At 40.5% G+C, this 18,621-nt stretch overlaps 1 protein-coding gene across 5 annotated transcripts in view; it reads left to right on the top strand.

Annotated features, from left to right (window-relative positions):
* LOC110962325 (sodium/calcium exchanger 1-like) overlaps positions 1-18,621 on the top strand; it is a 129,427-nt gene that overhangs the window by 52,759 nt on the left and 58,047 nt on the right. For all 5 annotated transcript variants that reach the window (XR_002596427.2, XR_002596426.2, XR_002596428.2 and 2 more), the window contains exons 2-11: positions 2,900-3,129; positions 6,147-6,286; positions 6,955-7,107; positions 7,205-7,432; positions 7,507-7,923; positions 12,394-12,504; positions 12,590-12,742; positions 16,188-16,284; positions 17,156-17,347; positions 18,264-18,456. Coding sequence is in view for 2 of the 5 variants with exons in the window: in XM_022210259.2 (XP_022065951.2) it covers positions 2,973-3,129; positions 6,147-6,286; positions 6,955-7,107; positions 7,205-7,432; positions 7,507-7,923; positions 12,394-12,504; positions 12,590-12,742; positions 16,188-16,284; positions 17,156-17,347; positions 18,264-18,456 (1,841 nt within the window). In the remaining 3 variants the exon portion in view is untranslated. The remainder of the gene's footprint in view (positions 1-2,899; positions 3,130-6,146; positions 6,287-6,954; positions 7,108-7,204; positions 7,433-7,506; positions 7,924-12,393; positions 12,505-12,589; positions 12,743-16,187; positions 16,285-17,155; positions 17,348-18,263; positions 18,457-18,621) is intronic.

An 18,621-nucleotide genomic window follows, 5' to 3' on the forward strand; every position in this document is an offset into this window, starting at 1 on the left:
ATGGAGACGTCCACTGATTTTGCACATCAGGTGCCTTAACAGACTTTTGGCAACCCTGCCAAAAAAACGTTGCATGAAGTATTTGTCTCCAGAGTTTTGTGAAGTCTGATAGACTGCCTTGAAACTGGAAAAAAATAATAAAATCTGTATGTGTGAAGGAACACCTGAGCTCATCAGACCTGTGTAGCTCATCTCTGCTTGAAGTTCCACCAGCTCGAGGCTACATTATTTGGTGATTGGGTAACGCACCCAAATCTGTCACCAGTTGCATTGTGGGTAATGTAGGCTAGGAGAACGCGTAGAATAGAAACAGCCATATCTGTGATTCTGCTGCTAAATTAGCTCTTTCGCCTGCAGTATAGCATCATCTTTAGCCTCCCATATTGAGTGTCCTGAGCCTGGGCGTATTTAATACATAAATTTATACCTTATCGAGTTAATGACTAATTGCGCCCACAGATCATTTTAGCCCCGAGCTCCTCTAGAGGGGTTAAGTGTGTGCAAAGTACTGAAATTGAATTTGCATACTAAGAGGATGTTGGGAGATTTCTAACAACTGCAGCCAAGATGTGGAAGTTTCTAATTATTTAAATACACTTTTAGGACTCTAAGCTGAAAAAAAACAAATAAGAAACGGCAGTGAAGTCCTTTTATTTTTGTTTAACCCTCATGTCGTCCTGCGGGTCAAAATGACCCAGTTTAAAGTTTGAAAATGTGGGAAAAAAACAATTGTTTTCACGGTGAAACTTCTGATGTCCACATTTTCAACATTTTGGGGAAATTTTTAAGTTTCGCTGGATTTTGGTTGATTTTTTTTTGTGAATATTAAAGAAAATATTAGAAGTTTTACTGATATATATGGAATCACTTTAGATATTTTAAGGATTTTTTTGGGGGGGAAGACTTTTAATCACTTTTTGTAAATATTTACAGGAATTTTCTTCCCAAATTTTGAGGATTTTTATAAAATAATTTAAGGGAAACTTTTAAGGAATTATTGGGATTTTTTTTCCTGAAGGTTTTGTAAATTTTCAGAAATTTGTGGAATTGTTTTTGCTGAATTTTTTCCTTTTTTTTCAGACAAGGAAACTATATTTTTTTGGAGCCCGTAAATGAGGACAACAAGAGGGTTACAAGGACAGAAAGCGAATGATAAAGCAGAAGAGAGCGACCAAAGCAGAGGAGGGAAGCTGAAGGAGAGAAGCGACTTGAGTATTGAAGTGACAGGTTGTTGTCAGAGCAGCGAGACCCTAGAAGATGGATGAAGACAGGGTCAGCAGCTCCACGCTAATGTCAGGACCGATGACTAACTGTGGTTGTGTGTGTGTTTGTGTGAAAACAGGGTCAGCATTTTTTTTTTTTGTCTGGGCCTGAGTAGCCCTGAGAGCCCAGAGTGTGTCAGTACAAGGTCAGAAACTTCAGCACCACAAGGCTGACCGACATGCTTTGTTGTGTTGGTGTGTTTGTGCACACGTGTGTCTGCTTGCACTGATTTGACCCAATCCTGCCAGTTCAAGCTGTTCCTCTTCACCCCCTTTCTTTTCTCGTTTTGGTGCCACTTTGCCTCCTCGTCATGGAAACATATTGCAGCTGCACATCTGCCGTCAGCCGCTTTGCTTCCGTTTACTGCCAGACATGAAATCTGCATTTACAGCTGTCTGCACACACATCCAGTTGCGTGTAAAGATTCACACACGGAAGACTACATTTAAGTCTGTGATTTGCACAAGGGAATCGTGGAAACGCTGAAAAAAATCTTATTTTAAACCTCCTTTTAATGTTGCAGTTTGTGCCAAGTATGTTCTCCCCGTTCAGAAGAGTGAAAGCCCCGAGTTAAGGATTCAGCGGTGTGAACGTTTTCACCTTCGACATGCACTCATGCCAAAATATTCATGAATAGTAGCGCAGTGGGGGCTTGGCTTTTTCTCTCAGGCAGCATGTCTTCCATGACCAAACCCAAAAACAAACTTAACAAACACACAGTGACTTTTCTTTCTTTTCTTTTGCAGAGATACAATAAGTTGTAAACAAACCAATGAAACATTTTTCTCTTGGAAACTTGGCATAAAAATGTGTTAGCAAGCAGTTTTCGAAAGAAATGGAGCTAAACTCTGGATTACTTTGACGCCAACATTTCCAACATTTAGTCTTCTTTTAGCTCCGTTTTGGTCTCCACCACCTGATGAGGGAAATATATGGCTCATTCCTTGTTTCCACAGTTGATTTTAAGAGTGTTAATGGATGGAAGGCCTGGCACAAAACCAGCCTCGTAGGAGATCTACACCAAAAACAATCTCCAAGTTCTAACTGTCCAGCTTTATAAAAAAAAAAAAAACTAGAAGAAGAAGCTTTTATTGACTGTTCTGTAGTCCAGATTAAAAACCAGAGGTCATTGATTTTTTTTTTTCTTTTTTCCCCATCTGGCCTCCTGAGAAGCTTCTTCAACTTTATTATATCAGCTTTATTACAGATGCTGGCCACAAATGTATCATCACTTGCTGCGCTTCTACTGTGTCTTTTAAAACCTGTTTTTATGTAATGACCTTTCATCACTGCTTTTATTGCTTTTTTCCTTTTCATTTTATCAGTTTAAATCCACCGTAAAGCACATTGCAGCCAGGTTCTATTGAGATCTATTAAAACTGATGTTGCTTTCAGACACCAGATAAAAGGTTTTTGCTGACAGACTTCCCAGGCTGGTGATGTTTTTCCCTCACCCTGTGGTATTATTGTCAAGTTTTACTACTTTCAGCATGCCTTAATTAAATACCCTTACCGCTGATAGAAACGCAGCAGAAGGCATTTTTATAGCGAGAACGATTAAATTTGTTCATGTGATTGTAGACGGTGTCATTAAAAGGTGAAATAACCTCTCCACCCTCTTCCTGTCTGCCTCCAGGTTTTGAACCCACACTGAGCTGACCCAGTAGACCTCAGTAGAGTCCAGTGAGGGTTCGGCTGCATCGGCAGAAATGGCAGCCATGTCCGTGGCTCCGTCCTCCCTCTCCTCCATCCGACCATCCCGCTTCCTCCTCCTCTCCTTCTTTGCGCTGCTGTTTTGGCCCGGATCCATCCACGCAAGCTCCGGAGAGAAAAACTGTTCGGCCAGCGGAGACCCGTGTCAAGAAGGTGGGTTGTCTGTGAGAAAACTGTGCTTTAACCATCCAGTTGTCCTCATTTATGGCCACCAAAGAATATTATTTCCTTGTCTGGAAAAAAAAAAATCTAAAAATTCAACAAAAAAAAAAAATCCCCCAAATTTCTGAAAATTTGCAAAACCTTCAGGAAGAAAATTCCAATAATTCCTAAAAAGTTTCCTTTAAAAGTTTTTTTTGTAAAGTAATCCCCTAAATCTGGCAAGAAAATTCTTTCAAAAAATAAGTAAAAATCTTCTAACATAATCCTAAAAATATCTAAAGTGATTACATATATATCAGTAAAACTTCTATTTTCTTTATTCACCAAAAGAAAGAACCAAAATCCAGCAAAATTCACTGGATTTTGGTTGATTTTTATTTGAATGTTCTTAAGAAACATTTTTAGCATTTCTTGTTTTCCACTAAAAAAAGTTCAGAGATTTCCCAAAAATGTTGAAAATATGGACTTTAGAAATTTCACTGTGAAAATAAATATATTTTTTTTACATTTTCTAACTTTAAACTGGATCAATTTAGACCCGCAGGACAACATGAGGGTTAATTTGTGGGAATTAACACGACTGCATGGATTTCTGTAGTTTTCAACCCCGACACACTCGCTCTTTAATGTCATCAGGGAAAACTTAGCTTCACAGCATCAATCTTAAATGGTGAATATATTTTCACAAAATGGTGCAACGCTCAAATATCTCATTTTTCACCAGGTTTCCCCTTGTGCTCTCACTGGGTTTCCCCAAAAACCTCCTTAGACATCAGCCCCTCCTGTTCTGTCAGTCAGACAGCATAGATGGTATGAATAGATGGATGGTGAGGTAGGCAAAGAAATACGTCAGAAACTACTTCAGATTGTCCTGATGTTCTGCTAAAACACCGTACATGTTGCTACTAAATGCCGTGTAACAATAGGACTGCTTGAGATAAGCTATTCATCTGTTACATTAAGGCAGCTGGAAAGCTCAAGTTAAGTTGTAAAGGTGATGGAAGCTAATTTGTTCATTTTCTAGGTTTGACGTCATTAATCCTGGATTAATGACCTAAACCTGGATTAATCCTCTGAATCCCAGAATCCACCAACGCGTTATCTTTAAAGCAATGCCAAAATCCCATCATTTATTACAGCCAGAAACTATAAAAACATAAAATTAAAGTTGGATTTTCAACGCTCTGTCAGTTCTTGAATTGCTCATCAGCGACTGCCGTTCTCACAAAAATCTGAACCAAAATTAAAATCATAACATTTAATCAAAATGCTTTAACGTGTCAGTTAATAATTTACCAAAAATAAACTGTCTAGAGACGTAAAATACTGTAATAAACCAAAAAAATTCTGCACTCCTTGGTGCAAACGTGAAGCCACTATTGATCCTGCTGTAATGAACAGTCACATGACATTTCAGAGACTTTTTTAGCTGAACTGCAGGCAGTGTTTGCAAAGAAAAGAGGAGCAAAGTAGGAAACATACAAAAAATTATGGCAAAATGGCTATCTGTACCTGCTGTTTGCAATGTTGGGAGCACCAAAGAACACTTGGAAAAATGCTCAAATAGTGCAAGAAATTCAAGTTTGTTTTTCTTTTTCGTGATTTATAGCACTTTAACTTTGTTATGGTGCACTTGAGACATTTCTTAATTCTCTTTACTTCTAGCCATGGTTGTGCTGTTTCCATAGAGATGCAGGACTTTATGTTGCAGTGAAAAATAAACCCACAGTGGGTAAAGATGTGACAAAACCTGGAACCCGTTTGGTGCTCAGACAGTTAACATTTATGGATATTTTAATGTAGAATATAAATTAAGTCTCTTTAAAAGACTGAACGATGCATACTAATTAATTCATATTAATGTTTTTTCATACCTCAGTGGCCACTTAACACCACTACACCTGTATTAAATACTATATTAGGAGAGCGCACTTGCAATACGCTTTTAGCAGCTGGTAGTTTTGCACACTTATTGTACAGTCTGTGAAATAATATTAAGTACTGGTTTACTCTAATACATCTATAGATTGATTTCAATTCAAATTAAGGCCTTTGCATGTAGAAATATATGGTGTGCACCCATGGCAACACCAAAATAGGAGCACTCACATTCAGAAAAAGCAACTCATACATTCAGTACAGTTTCCTTTTATGTAAAAAATAATGTTTAAGCATTATATTTATGCTATAATGGTCTCAGTCACTGCATTAAATCATGCTGCTTTGCTGCAATCATTTATCATTTCTCTCACCCTTTATATAATGCTGATTTAATCACCAATTCTTCGCTGTCCTGTTTGCATTATTCATCCTGGATTTTCAGAACGTTGAGATTATACAGAAAATACAGGGAAATAAACTATATATGCAGCTGTTCATGGGAAGAATTATCCCGTGAAGCGCTAACAGGCTCCATAATGTGGTGTTCCTATGGAGGCTACAATATCAAACCATAATTTTTCTGCAGCTTAATTTCACAGTTTGCTAAATATTTCTCGTCAGGTAGGATTTATATATTGGTCTGAGGACACCTTAACCTCAAAATGGCCTAACCTTCTGGCATTTATTGCGGTATATTTTGCCAGCCCATTTGGTGCAGCCGGTCCAGAGGCTTAGCAGGACAGAGATTTATTTGCCAGGTGCTAATGCGGTGTTTAGAGCTGAACAATGTCAGCACAATATGCAGAACACTACCGCATCATACAAAGGCGGCAACGTGTCATTGCCCGATTAGCAAAAAAAACACAGCGGCGGTGAGTTACACACCTGACTGTGCCAAATTGCAGCCCTGAATTCTCGCATGTAGTACATTTCAACAGGACAAATGGGAGCATATGGAAAATCTCCCCACATATTATAATCCTTAATCAGGTTTGCTGCGGAGCTTTTTGCAAGATGCTCGCACTCGCTGAGTTTAGATTAGTGAGGTTTGGCACAAAATTGTTGCACATATGCATTGCTTGTGATTCTGTGATGCAAAATTCTGATATATTTCTTTTTAATTTCAGGAGTGGTACTGCCTGTGTGGAACCCTCAGAACCCCTCGGTGGGGGATAAAGTGGCGCGGGCCATTGTTTACTTCGTAGCGCTCATCTACATGTTCCTGGGCATGAGCATTATAGCGGACCGATTCATGTCTTCTATAGAGGTAGGTGGATGAATAAACAGTCAGGCTACATTATGGGTATCCTCTCATGATCTGATAGTGTGCAGAAATTGTATGGAACCAGGGATAGACTGATTATTGGCGTCTTCGATTATCGTGGCCGATATCTGTCTGTTATCACTCTGTGGTCTCAAAGCAAGAAGCACAAACCAGGAAGTTCACTGCTCTTACAGTGGCTAAGGCTATGCTAACAGCTAGCGGCTAAGTTAGAAGGCAGCCACAGATTAAGCTGAAACAGTCTGGAAAACAATCATTAATGCTTTCAGATTAGTTGGCAATAAAAGTGACAAAACAGTGAAAGACGAAGAAAATAGAGAAGAACAGCAAATGTAACTAGGAGACACATAATCAGAGGAGAGTGTCCTAATTTAATCACTTATTATTAATGAATAAGCCTAGTTATGAATGACAAGTTCTCTGCTATTACATTTAATGTATATAAGCTGAAAGATATCGGTTACCATTTTCATCAATTACTAATTATCGGCATTGGTATCGGCCCTATAAATCCCATATCTGTCGATTCCCATGTGGAACACAATAAATGTAATTGAATTCAGGGGGCTCTGTGGGTGCTGTTTAAAATACTGGACAACTAAACTAAACTCAGCCAGCTCTTTTTCTTGTGTCCTCTTTCTGCTCCTCTTCAGGTCATAACCTCCCAGGAGAAAGAGATCACCATAAAAAAATCGAACGGTGAGACCACGACGGCTACAGTCAGAATCTGGAATGAGACCGTCTCTAATCTCACTCTAATGGCCTTGGGTTCCAGCGCCCCCGAGATACTGCTGTCTGTTATTGAGGTCGGTGCAATATGAGCCGCTCGGCCACACATTAGATTAAGCGATACACGGTGTAATGGGAACGCGGTAATCTGATTTTTTTCCCCCCGTCCTGCAGGTGTGCGGCCACGGTTTCGAGGCCGGCTCTCTGGGTCCCAGCACCATCGTGGGCAGCGCCGCCTTCAACATGTTCGTCATCATCGCCCTGTGCGTTTACGTGGTTCCCGAAGGAGAGACGCGCAAAATCAAACACCTTCGGGTGTTTTTCGTCACGGCGGCCTGGAGTATCTTCGCCTACATTTGGCTTTACCTGATCCTGAGCGTGTTTTCCCCTGGAGAGGTGGAGGTGAGGAGGAGTGAAAGAGGAAAGGAAGGAAATCAAAAGGAGGGAAGCTGCTAACGATGTTTTGTCTCCTCCAGGTTTGGGAGGCGGTGCTGACCTTCCTCTGCTTCCCGCTCTGCGTGGTCCAGGCCTGGGTAGCCGACCGCCGCCTCCTCTTCTACAAGTACGTCCGCAAGCGTTACCGTGCCGACAAGAATCGCGGCATCATCATCGAGACAGAGGGAGGAGCCGACGGAGGGATAGGAGGCATGGACGGAGAAGGCGGGGGAGGAGCGCTGGGTCCAGGCGGCTTCACCAAAATGGACATGCTGGAGTTGGACGGCCAGATAGCGCTGAACTGTCACAGCGGGCTGGACGGAGGGCTGATGGAGGAAGGAGGAGCAAAGGACGAGGAGGACGAGGCCAGGAGGGACATGGCGAGGACGCTGAAGGAGCTGAAGCAGAGGCACCCGGATAAAGACATGGAGCAGCTGATCGAGATGGCTAATTATCAGGTTAGCAGCACACAATCACATGAGCTAATTTTGGTTCATATTTTTGAAGATGAGAGGATCAATACCACCCTGATTAAAATATGATGTGATTAGCTTAAAAATCTGTCTACTAGCCCTTCGAAAACTAATTAATGTGTCTGTATGCCAACAGGACAGTTTTGTTGTTGGATTATACAAAATAGATCTGTAGCTATTAGTGATTTTTACAGATGCTAATTGACATGTTTGTGGACTTTGAAGAGAGCTAAGCTGAGAGTCTATATGCTAGGCTAAGCTAATTGCCCTCTGCCTCCATACTTAACCCTCTGGACCTAAAGTAGTTTCTACGTGTAGAGGCTAAGCCAGTGCTTGAAGCCCCTGAGGTGCTTCACCAGGACTTGAATAATTGACATGCCAACAAACTTTACCGCATCTGATGAAGTGAGCCCGAGACAAGAGCTTACATTTCAATAATCTGTGCTTTTATTGCTCTGAAGCAATTGTAATCCAGCATTTTTTTTAAATCTCAAACAAACAATTCACCGTGGCTGGCTTCTTCAGCGCTCAAAACTGTTTTACCTTCCAGGCAGAACACCTGCCTGGACAAAGACTGATTCCTACTTATACCATAGCACTCAATGGCTCCTACACATTCAGCGGATACGTACCCCAAGTTTTGTCATGTGACTTCTGGTCACTGCTGAGTCACTCATGGTTTCACTGCTGGGCCAAGGAACACAGATTTTTTAATTTTTTAACAAAAATTTTTACAATGTGATTACTGCAAACATCTTATTTTTGTCATATTTTTAAAATGAGATGTGTAGAACGAAGCGATTTCGATAAAATAGCACAAGTTTAAGATTAGATTTGGTTCAGTTCCCAACAGAAGGACACGTTATAGATGAGTAATACGTAGACGGTTATTTTTGACATGTCTTTCGAGTCTGACTTTGGGGTTCAGAGGGTTAATACACAAACATTTAAAGAGCATCTAAACCTCTACAAAAAAGAGCTAAATTAATTTGACAAAAAGTAAGACTGCTCCTTTAATAAATCTAATTATATCCATAAGATCTTGGTCAAACTTGGACCGGCAGGACCTGCAGCGGAGCACAGTGTGAAATTGAATGTGTCAGCATAAACTGTGAGAAGTGTCAGGTCATGAACTGTGCTCGCTTGTATGACTATGACTGGATGTTACTACTCAGCTGGCAGCTAAGCGGCTGACGATGGCAGTCTGATGATGAAACATAAGTGAAGCAGCTGGGGTGCCTGAACTAACACAACGCTCCATTTATTCCAACTTGTTTGCTCTGTCTTCACTGTTTTGTTCCTTTAAGTTCTGACTTACACTTTCTTCACTCAGTTCCTGAGTTTGTCATCCGTCACATCATCATGCGATGTGCTCAGCTGTGAACAGGGTGTCGTAGGTGACAGCTGGAAGGCAGTTGTTAGAGGTGGCAGCTCACTTCAGAGCTGTTAAACAACTTAATTCCCATTTTCACTGCTATTCACTGCACAGTTGAATTAGTGAATTGGTCTTCTATTGCAATTTCTAGAAAATGGGAGCCCAATAAAATGTTCACACCAGTTATAAACGGCATTAATGGAAGGTAGTATCTACGGATACGGACCCGTATCCGTAGCCCACAGGCTACGGGTACGGCACTTTCCATTTGCCAGACAGATACGGACCCGTACGCGAGTCTCGCGAGTCAAGAAGCTGCTAACCACTGCAAACTGTTGAAAGGTAAGCAAAGGTTAAGGTTAGGGTTAGTGTTAGGGTCAGGTTTAGGGTCCGTACTTGTCGTACCGATGCTACGGGTCCGTACAGCTAGCGTCTACTAGGAGTCACGTGACCAGATCTCGCGTATCTGATTGGCAAATGGCAAGTGCCATATCCGTAGTCCACAGGCTACGGGTACGGGTCCGTACCTCTAGCAACAACCTTAATGGAAAGTTAGCTGAGTTGGTGACGTACTTCTTCTGAGTCTCTCTCAGATTTAACTCAGAATAAAGCAGAGTTTTTGTTCATGTGATGATAAACCACTAGTCTGCAGAGTGGAAGGTTGACTTGACTGACAGCACTGTAACATGCAACCCCTCTGCCATCCAGGTGATTTTTTGCCCGGTAAGTTACATGATCATCATCTATATGTAGATCTATGAGCGTAAAAGCTCATTGTTGACTTTGGAAGTTGTAGCTTGACAAAAAAAATTTTAACTCGAAGTCCCCTTGCTGCCTTTTTTTCACCTGAGCTTTAAGCTGCGTCTCTTTAAATAAGTTCATACTTTAACCCCTTTGATTCACAACATGGGTCAAAAGTGACCCAAATTCAATGGAAAAGGGGTATCTCTTGATCCTCGTTGTGCATCAAAGGGTTAAGGATGACTATGAGATGAAGTTAAAAGCCAACCCTGTGTCCCAGACGTTACATTCCAACACAACTAAACTGCATTCTCAATTCTGTTTAAATAAAACATGTTTTCTCCCAGTAAGGTAACAGGATGAAATATTGGGAAAAGTTTCCACTTATAGGTTTGTGGTTTAAACACAACTATTATCCAGGAGACCTTGGTTGATGTAGTTATGCTTCAAGCTCCCATATTGTGCCCAATTTTAGCAAATTTATGAGTCTCAGAATCTATTTTTATTTTATTATTTTTGACTTCCTTCCGGAAGAAGACTCTCTCTGTGTCTGTGAGCCAACAGAAAAGATGGATGTACCTCCATCAAATGTAGTCGTTTGTACACGACAATGAAAGGGTAGATCTAAGACATGCCCATATAATAGCAAAGTAGCTGAAGCAAACCATACTTTTGCTTTTTACTCTAAATGGGAACATAATGGAGATGTGAAACTAGTGATGAAACCATGAACTCAGTGTTAAAAAAAGGTTTACTAAAAGTAATCCGGTGAGAAGATGGGCCATTTTCCCATAGAGTTCTACACAATTGAACTTATTTTTCCAACCACAGCAGAGGAAATTACATCCATTGTTTTATACAGTGCATGTTCTCAACAAACTTCTCCTTCATTTTCTGAGTTACCAAGGTGAGGAATCCCACAAATTTAATGTGATTCGATGGCTGAAAGGGAGCAAAACTATAAAGCAATACATCAAATCACAAAAATATATGACTCATTAGATTTTAATGGATTAGAGTCTGTTGTTGTTAGAGACTTATATGGGAGAAAAGATGTTTCCTTCAAAAACCTAAATGAGAATGTTGTTTACTTGTATAGAAATGTCATATTTTGTCATTCTAAATGCTTTGCTAAAGCTTGCAAGTGGACCTCGAGTTAAGATTTTTTGAGGAATTTAGATTTGTGATTTAACTGGTTTCTATAGGCAATGAAAACTTTATTCTGAATTTAACTTCTGGTTAAATTTTGCTTTAGTTTCAGTCGTCAGGCGATTAATCGAGCTGTCGGTTAATCGGTTCTCATCCCTGAAAACTAAGACGCTGCTGCTAGATGTCTGTCACACACCACACACGCTTCTGTTCTAATAGTTTCTCACACTTTCTTATACTTTTATGAACACCAATCATTAAGCTGGCACATTGAGTATTCCTGTGTTTTTCAGTGCACACGCTTCATCTGTTAATGCTGAAGATGTCCAAGTCTCTGCTGCTCTCCCCCTTCCTGTTATCTTCCTCCCTCCCTCCTCTCCTTCTCATTTGTTTGTCTTTGGTTGGTGAAGGAGGGAAGGGAAGGAGTTTGGCAGGCAGAAAGTGCCCTGGGCAGCTCCCAGATGTTTGTTTGCTTTCAAGCCTCCCTGCCCCTGCAGCGACTCCCTCAGCTTTGTGCCGTAAATAAGACTGACAGCTGCCCTGTACGTTAAACTCCGCCGGGTAAATGAAAGTTCTGGTGGTCGTAATGAATCACGCGATGAAAAATTAGCTTTCAAGGGAAATGGAGCTTGCTTGGCGACATTTTAAGTTAACTCAATATTTGCAGATTTCTTCTCTGTAAACAGATTTTATGAAGATTCTGCTGCAAAAAATTGCTGCCTCACTTCTCCTAAATTTAAATAAATCGCAGTGTTTTGAGCCCTGAGGCCACATTTAATCTAATGTTCTCTGCAGTTACAATAGCCGATGTGTTTTCAATTTGGGGGATCATTACGGTAATGCATTACTATTGAGCCGTACATTTTTATTGAAAACATACTTATAGATTAATAAGCCTCATTAGATCTAAAGTTTGCAGCAAGTAAAGTGTAGAGATTTGCAAAAGTCTCTGTTAAAAAGCACAGTTTAACTCTTCAAATGTTCCAAACTAGAGCAGCTCTGTGACTCATTCAGCCCTTATTTTAACTTCCCTGTGGAGGATTTCCCAACTCTGATCCGCTTCGTAACCCTCCGATTGCAGCTGCCACTTTAAAACTGAAAGCTTTTATCAAATTAAGCCTAATCTGAGCAGCGCAGTATTAAATTAACAGCGTGAATCAGTTCATTAATCGACTGCTTCTGTTGATAAGGTCCTGATGCAGCAGCAGAAGAGCAGAGCTTTCTACCGTATCCAGGCGACCAGGATGATGATCGGAGCTGGAAACATCCTGAAGAAACACGCCGCTGACCAGGCTCGCAAGGTGAAGGAAACATCCACTTAACCCGACATTTACCTGATGTTTAGAGCACGTTGCGGCTGACTTTGTGGGGTGTTTTTTCCTGCAGGTGGTGAGCAGCCACGAGACCCAGGCCCAGGAGGACGACCCTCACACCATCAGGATGGAGTTCGAGCCTCCTTTGTACCAGTGCTTTGAAAACTGTGGCTCCCTGAAGCTGACCGTCGCCAGACATGGAGGAGACGCCGGAGTTACCGTCAAGGTGTGTGTTCGATGGAAAGAAGCCAAGAGAGGCAGATGAAAGCCCGAAAATCTTCTCGCTTTTGGCACTTTTCCTAGTCTTGATCTGATCGTACTCGTAGCGTTTTCTCACCTCCAGAAGCTTCTAGTCAAACACCGGCAAAAGGGTTGGAAAAGAAGAGAGAGAAAAGAAAAAATGCCGCCGTCTTCAGATTTTTGCATTTCAGCTGAAAGAAAACACACATCCCTTTGCAGAGGCTCACTGATCTCAGACCTAATCGTGGCCTGATGCTCTGAATAAGAGATCTGTCTGAATGAAAGTCTCTGCAGAGAGGAATCATATCTGATCTGCACGCTGTTACTACAGGCAAAGCAGCGCCTGCTCTTTTCATCTCTTTGTACACAAATGGAAATATGATGTGCTGTCTGTCGAGGGATGCTGGTGGCTCGGCCTCAGTGTGCCGTCTACTGAAGGGTGATTTTCTTAAAAGAGGCCTATTTAGCCCACAGACAGACTCTTCAGGCAGAGTGACAGAGCAGCTCTCTAGAGACAAAAGAAATATTTAATTTGCCCCACAGGTTCCATGTATTTGATAGCTGACTTGTTGAAAGTCCCAAGTTTCTATTCATCATCCTACACAGCTATCTCAGCCCTTTAGAAATGCAAAAATACATGTAAGCAAATCTACAGTGCTTTTTAGCATCTTTAGCAGAAGGAAGCATTTCTAAGCCTGCATCTTTATATTAATGAATGGACTCAAACCTGGATTAACCATCTAAAACCAGCCACATGTACAAAAAAAAAATAACATGTCTTTACAAGAAACTGTAAAAACACAAAAATCATAACATTTTTTAAAACTCTTTAATGATCCTTGAACCACTCGTGGTGCCAGTCAGTCAAACCACAGCTTTAAATTATGATATTTAATCCAAATCATTCATCAAATTTCACCAAAAATAATCTGTCATTCTGTAGAAAGCAGATTTTGTGTAAATAGTTAAAATTCTGGGACTTCACTGCAGGCAGTGTTTCAACAGATCAGATTGGAGACGAGTATAAAAACAAAAAAAAAGTGAGGAAAATATCACTAGTATGCAGAGTAGTTTTTTGCAAATTTTGTAATGTAAAAAATCAAACATTCTGTTTCTAGCTATGGTTATTACCGTTTCCATAGATGTGCAGGACTTTATATTGCAGTGAAAAATTAGTCCACAGTGACTAAAATGTACAGAAACAATTTAAAAAAAAACGCCTAGACAATGCTTGAGGTTGTGAAAGATAGCAAAGTCTTTGACAAATGTTAAACAATGGACACAGCACTGATGTACTATCACACTTGAAAGTAATATGTTAAACTTTTTAACAAACAATTGCTTATATTTTACAACATTAGCATTCATTTCGAATCGTAATTCAGGCTCCCAAAAGATTTTAACTTCAAAATTAACTCCAGTTTAACCAAGCAACCAGACAAATGAACAGGCAAACCAACCAACCAACCAACCACACAAACCAAAAATCCATCCAACAATTAACCAACCAACCAACAAACAAACAATTCATCCAACAATCCATCCAACAATTAACCAACCAACCAACAATCCATCTAACAATTAACCAACCAACCAACAATCCATCTAACAATTAACCAACCAACCAACCACACAAACCAACAATTCATCCAACAATTAACCAACCAACCAATCACACAAACCAACAATCCATCCAACAATTAACCAACCAATCAACCGCACAAACCAACAATTCATCCAACAATTAACCAACCACACAAACCAACAATTCATCCAACAATTAACCAACCAACCAACCAGCCAACCAACCACACAAACCAACAATCCATCCAACAATTAACCAACCAACCAACCACACAAACCAACAATCCATCCAACAATTAACCAACCAACCAACCAACCAACCAACCAACCAACCAACCAACCACACAAACCAACAATTCATCCAACAATTAACCAACCAACCACACAAACCAACAATCCATCCAACAATTAACCAACCAACCAACCAACCAACCAACCAACCACACAAACCAAAAATCCATCCAACAATTAACCAACCAACCAACAAACAAACAATTCATCCAACAATCCATCCAACAATTAACCAACCAACCAACAATCCATCTAACAATTAACCAACCAACCAACCAACCAACCAACCAACCAACCAACCAACCACACAAACCAACAATTCATCCAACAATTAACCAACCAACCAGTCACACAAACCAACAATCCATCCAACAATTAACCAACCAACCAACAAACCAACAATCCATCCAATAATTATCCAACCAACCGACCAACAAACCAACACACCAACCACGGTCCGCTGTGTTCAGCAGCTAGACTTTGTTAGTCTGCTGTCTGGTGCTGGACATGTTGCTTGCTGTGAGTTTTTATCAGCCACATCAAGTCAGCTGTCACTTTGCATAAAAGCATCTGCTAAATGAAGCTTTACTGTCTGCTGAGGCTTAAAGTTTCAAACTGTCAAACCAAAACAATGTGAATAATGCTTAAAATGCAATACTGCTCAAAATGAAAAAAGATGATAAATCGCAGTGATTTTCACTATCAGCAACACCTTTAATGCCATTTGAACCTTTAAATTAAAATTTGAATACTGATTATAGCAGCATTAAGTTTGTATTGAGTGTTTAAGAGCGTAAATCGGAGTCATACTGAAGGCATCTATGCAGTGTCATATCGTTGTTTCAACCTACAGCATTAAAAGTTCCTGAAAATGAAGCTGCCCATATCTGAGGCCACAACAGGCACACATTATTTTATTATTTCCCTGCTTTTATAAACACAAGAAGATATTATATTCCACATTTTAATCTAAAATTCAAGAGCTCGGCCACGTGTCTGAAACATCTGAAGTATTTTCAGCCCCAGAAACATCAGCTGGCTGAATGGATGCCTTCAAAAATAAGTTGTAACGCTGTGATGCTTTTTATGAGAAGCTAAAAATAGAGCAGAGCAGAGAGAACAGCAGCAACGCTGACTCACACATTCAGCTGCATTTATTTTCATTTTGGTACTGTATATTAGGTGACAGATCACTGCGGTCACATTACAAGTAATGTAAGCATGTTTGTCTGTGTAGCAGGAGGAGGTTAATTAACAGGCAGATGGTGGAGGACGGAGGGAAAGGACGGAGCGCAGGGAAAGTTTTGTTGCACTATCTTCAAAGTCTGTATTATCAGAGTGTATCTGACCAGAGGGCTCGGTTTAATGAAGCTGTTTTTCTTGTTCTCTCTCACCCTCTGTCCCTATCTCCCAAATGCCTCTCCTTTATTTCTTCTCCGTCTCCCTCCTCTTCTATCCAGCTCTTCTTCTTCTTCTCTCTTCTGCTTTCTCTCCATGTGTTTATCTGCCCTTTTTACATCCGTTTCATCTGTGACGGTTCTTTCTCTTCCCTTCAGGTGGATTATCGCACAGAGGACGGTACAGCAAACGCAGGTTCAGATTATGAGTTTGCCGAGGGAACGCTGCTCTTCAAGCCAGGGGAGACCCTGAAAGGTAGAAGTAGAAACACTGACGGCGAGGATTTCTGACATATTTTCAAACAACGTGCCATCGATGCTCATATTGCTCCTGCAGCACAACAGGCAGATTGGATTCAACCAAAAATCTGATTTTAAGGTTTATTGGATTTACTGTGACGCGCTCTCAATTAGTCAGTAAGCTGCTAAAGTGGTTTCTCTCTGCGAAGATCACATTACAGTTTTTACTGTATTTAAATCCTTAAAAAAATGTTGTTTGTTTACAGATATATTTTGTTGTTTGGAAGAAAAATAAATACTAGTGGTGGGACGCGATTTAAAAAGGCTTTGTGGTTAATTAATGGCAATAATCACATTTTAGTCAAATAGCAATATTTGACACAATAAGCAAAGCTTTTCAATTCAAATATATTTTGGTTGACTGAGTCGATGAATAGACATATACATGTTCATGATTTAAAATGTATCAAATTTTAAAACGGGACATACAGAAAATGGGATTTTGATGATTTAAAGCCTGGATCTTTTTAGGTTTTCCCACTGCATGGCTTTTAACATTAAGCATAAGTAGTTCAATGACCTAAAAGAGTTGAAAATCCATAGATTCATTCTGTTTTCATAGTTTTATATTTATATATTTATTTGCTGTTGTTTTCATTACTTTGTCACAGATATTTTTTACATTTACAGCCTAGTGCCACACAGGGTTAAACACTCAAAGCCACTTTATTGTTGCGTCTCCACAGCAGTGTGTCCGTAAAAAGAATCATAGTTCTAGTCCTCTCTGTCACCATGTTTTCAATAGCAGGACTTTGATGACATCCAAAGAGAATCAAAGTGCGGGAAGATTAGTCAGAAAGCTCCTAAAGTGGCATTTCTTTCCGCAGAGATCACAGTCGGCGTGATTGACGACGACATCTTTGAGGAGGACGAGTATTTCTACGTCCACCTCAGTAACCCTCGTGTGGTCGGATACCCTGAGATCGGCACCGCCCCTCTGGACGCCAGTGCCACGCCCAAAGCAGTGCTGGGTGACAATCACACAGCCACAGTTACCATCTATGATGATGATCACGCAGGTAAAAGGAACCTCAGCTTCACTCAAACTGTCTACAGTTTATAAGGTTCATTCCAGAACTGGAGGACATTTGGGCTTCAGCATTATTGAAAAATTAACCTTCTCTTTTACAGTTTTCTGCTACATATCCGTCAATAATAGGCAATAAACTATCAAAGGCTTGACTGACTCAGCTTACACATCAATGGCAATTTTTATTCCATGTTTTATTTGTTGTTTGCTAACCCTACTCTGAGGTATCAGTTGCATGTCAGATGCTTGGACTGGTAATGTACAGTTGCATCTTGACTGTAAAAAAAAAAAAGGGCGAAACTGTATGTAATGTCCACATCAAAAAGTAATTTATTCTTTCACAATATGTGAATGTAAACAGTTTTATGTTATTACAATGAGCTAAAAAATTATTATTTTGCCAATATTTGCTGTAACTTTAACCATTTTTATAGTACAGAATATTCCATTTTTAATGTATTTTTTCCTTGCTGCCAGATTTTCACCATTTATTTACTATTTATTTATGTTTACAGTGTGCGTGCTCAAAGGGCTCGACACTCAAAGCTGTTTTTATTTGCATCCTCATGAATCAACTACTTTGCCACAGCAGCGTATCCATAAAAAGGCGTCATAAGAACGTGATAATAGTTCCGGTCCCCGCTGTGTCACCACTTTTTCAGTTGCAGGACTTTGATGACATCCAAAGAGAATTAAAATGCGGGAGGATGAGTGGAGAGTGGGTGTTTACTTAGTGCTTATTACCTTTTATCTGCAGAGCGTGGGCGGTAATTTATTATTCTCTCACTGTACAGTAGACACTGTACACCTCGGAGAGCAGCTAGTGGGTGTGGGCGTTTATCAACTTCGTCTTTCATGTCTTTTTAGTGTTTCTCCCATTTGAAGCATTTTTTTTTTCTTCTCAGGCATCTTTACCTTTGAGAGCGCCACCCAGAAGGTGAGCGAGAGCGTCGGCGTCATGGAGGTGAAGGTGTTGAGGACGTCGGGGGCTCGAGGCCTGGTGGCGATTCCCTACCGAACCCTGGACGGCACCGCTAAGGGAGGCGAGGACTACGAGCTGGCTGCTGGGAAGCTGGAGTTTCAGAATGACGAGACCATGTGAGTACAGAGATGTTACCTGTCAGGACGTCTCATGTAGACCCTGATGGCTGAGAACGTGTAAAACCACTTTTGATGACGCAACAAAGCCCGATTGACACACTTTTTGGGATCACCGACGACACTTTCCTCTTTCTGTTTCATTTCTGTCTGATTGACTTCCAT

Source organism: Acanthochromis polyacanthus, chromosome 23 (genome assembly GCF_021347895.1).
Source record: "Acanthochromis polyacanthus isolate Apoly-LR-REF ecotype Palm Island chromosome 23, KAUST_Apoly_ChrSc, whole genome shotgun sequence".
In the NCBI taxonomy this organism is placed as follows: Eukaryota; Metazoa; Chordata; class Actinopteri; family Pomacentridae; genus Acanthochromis; species Acanthochromis polyacanthus.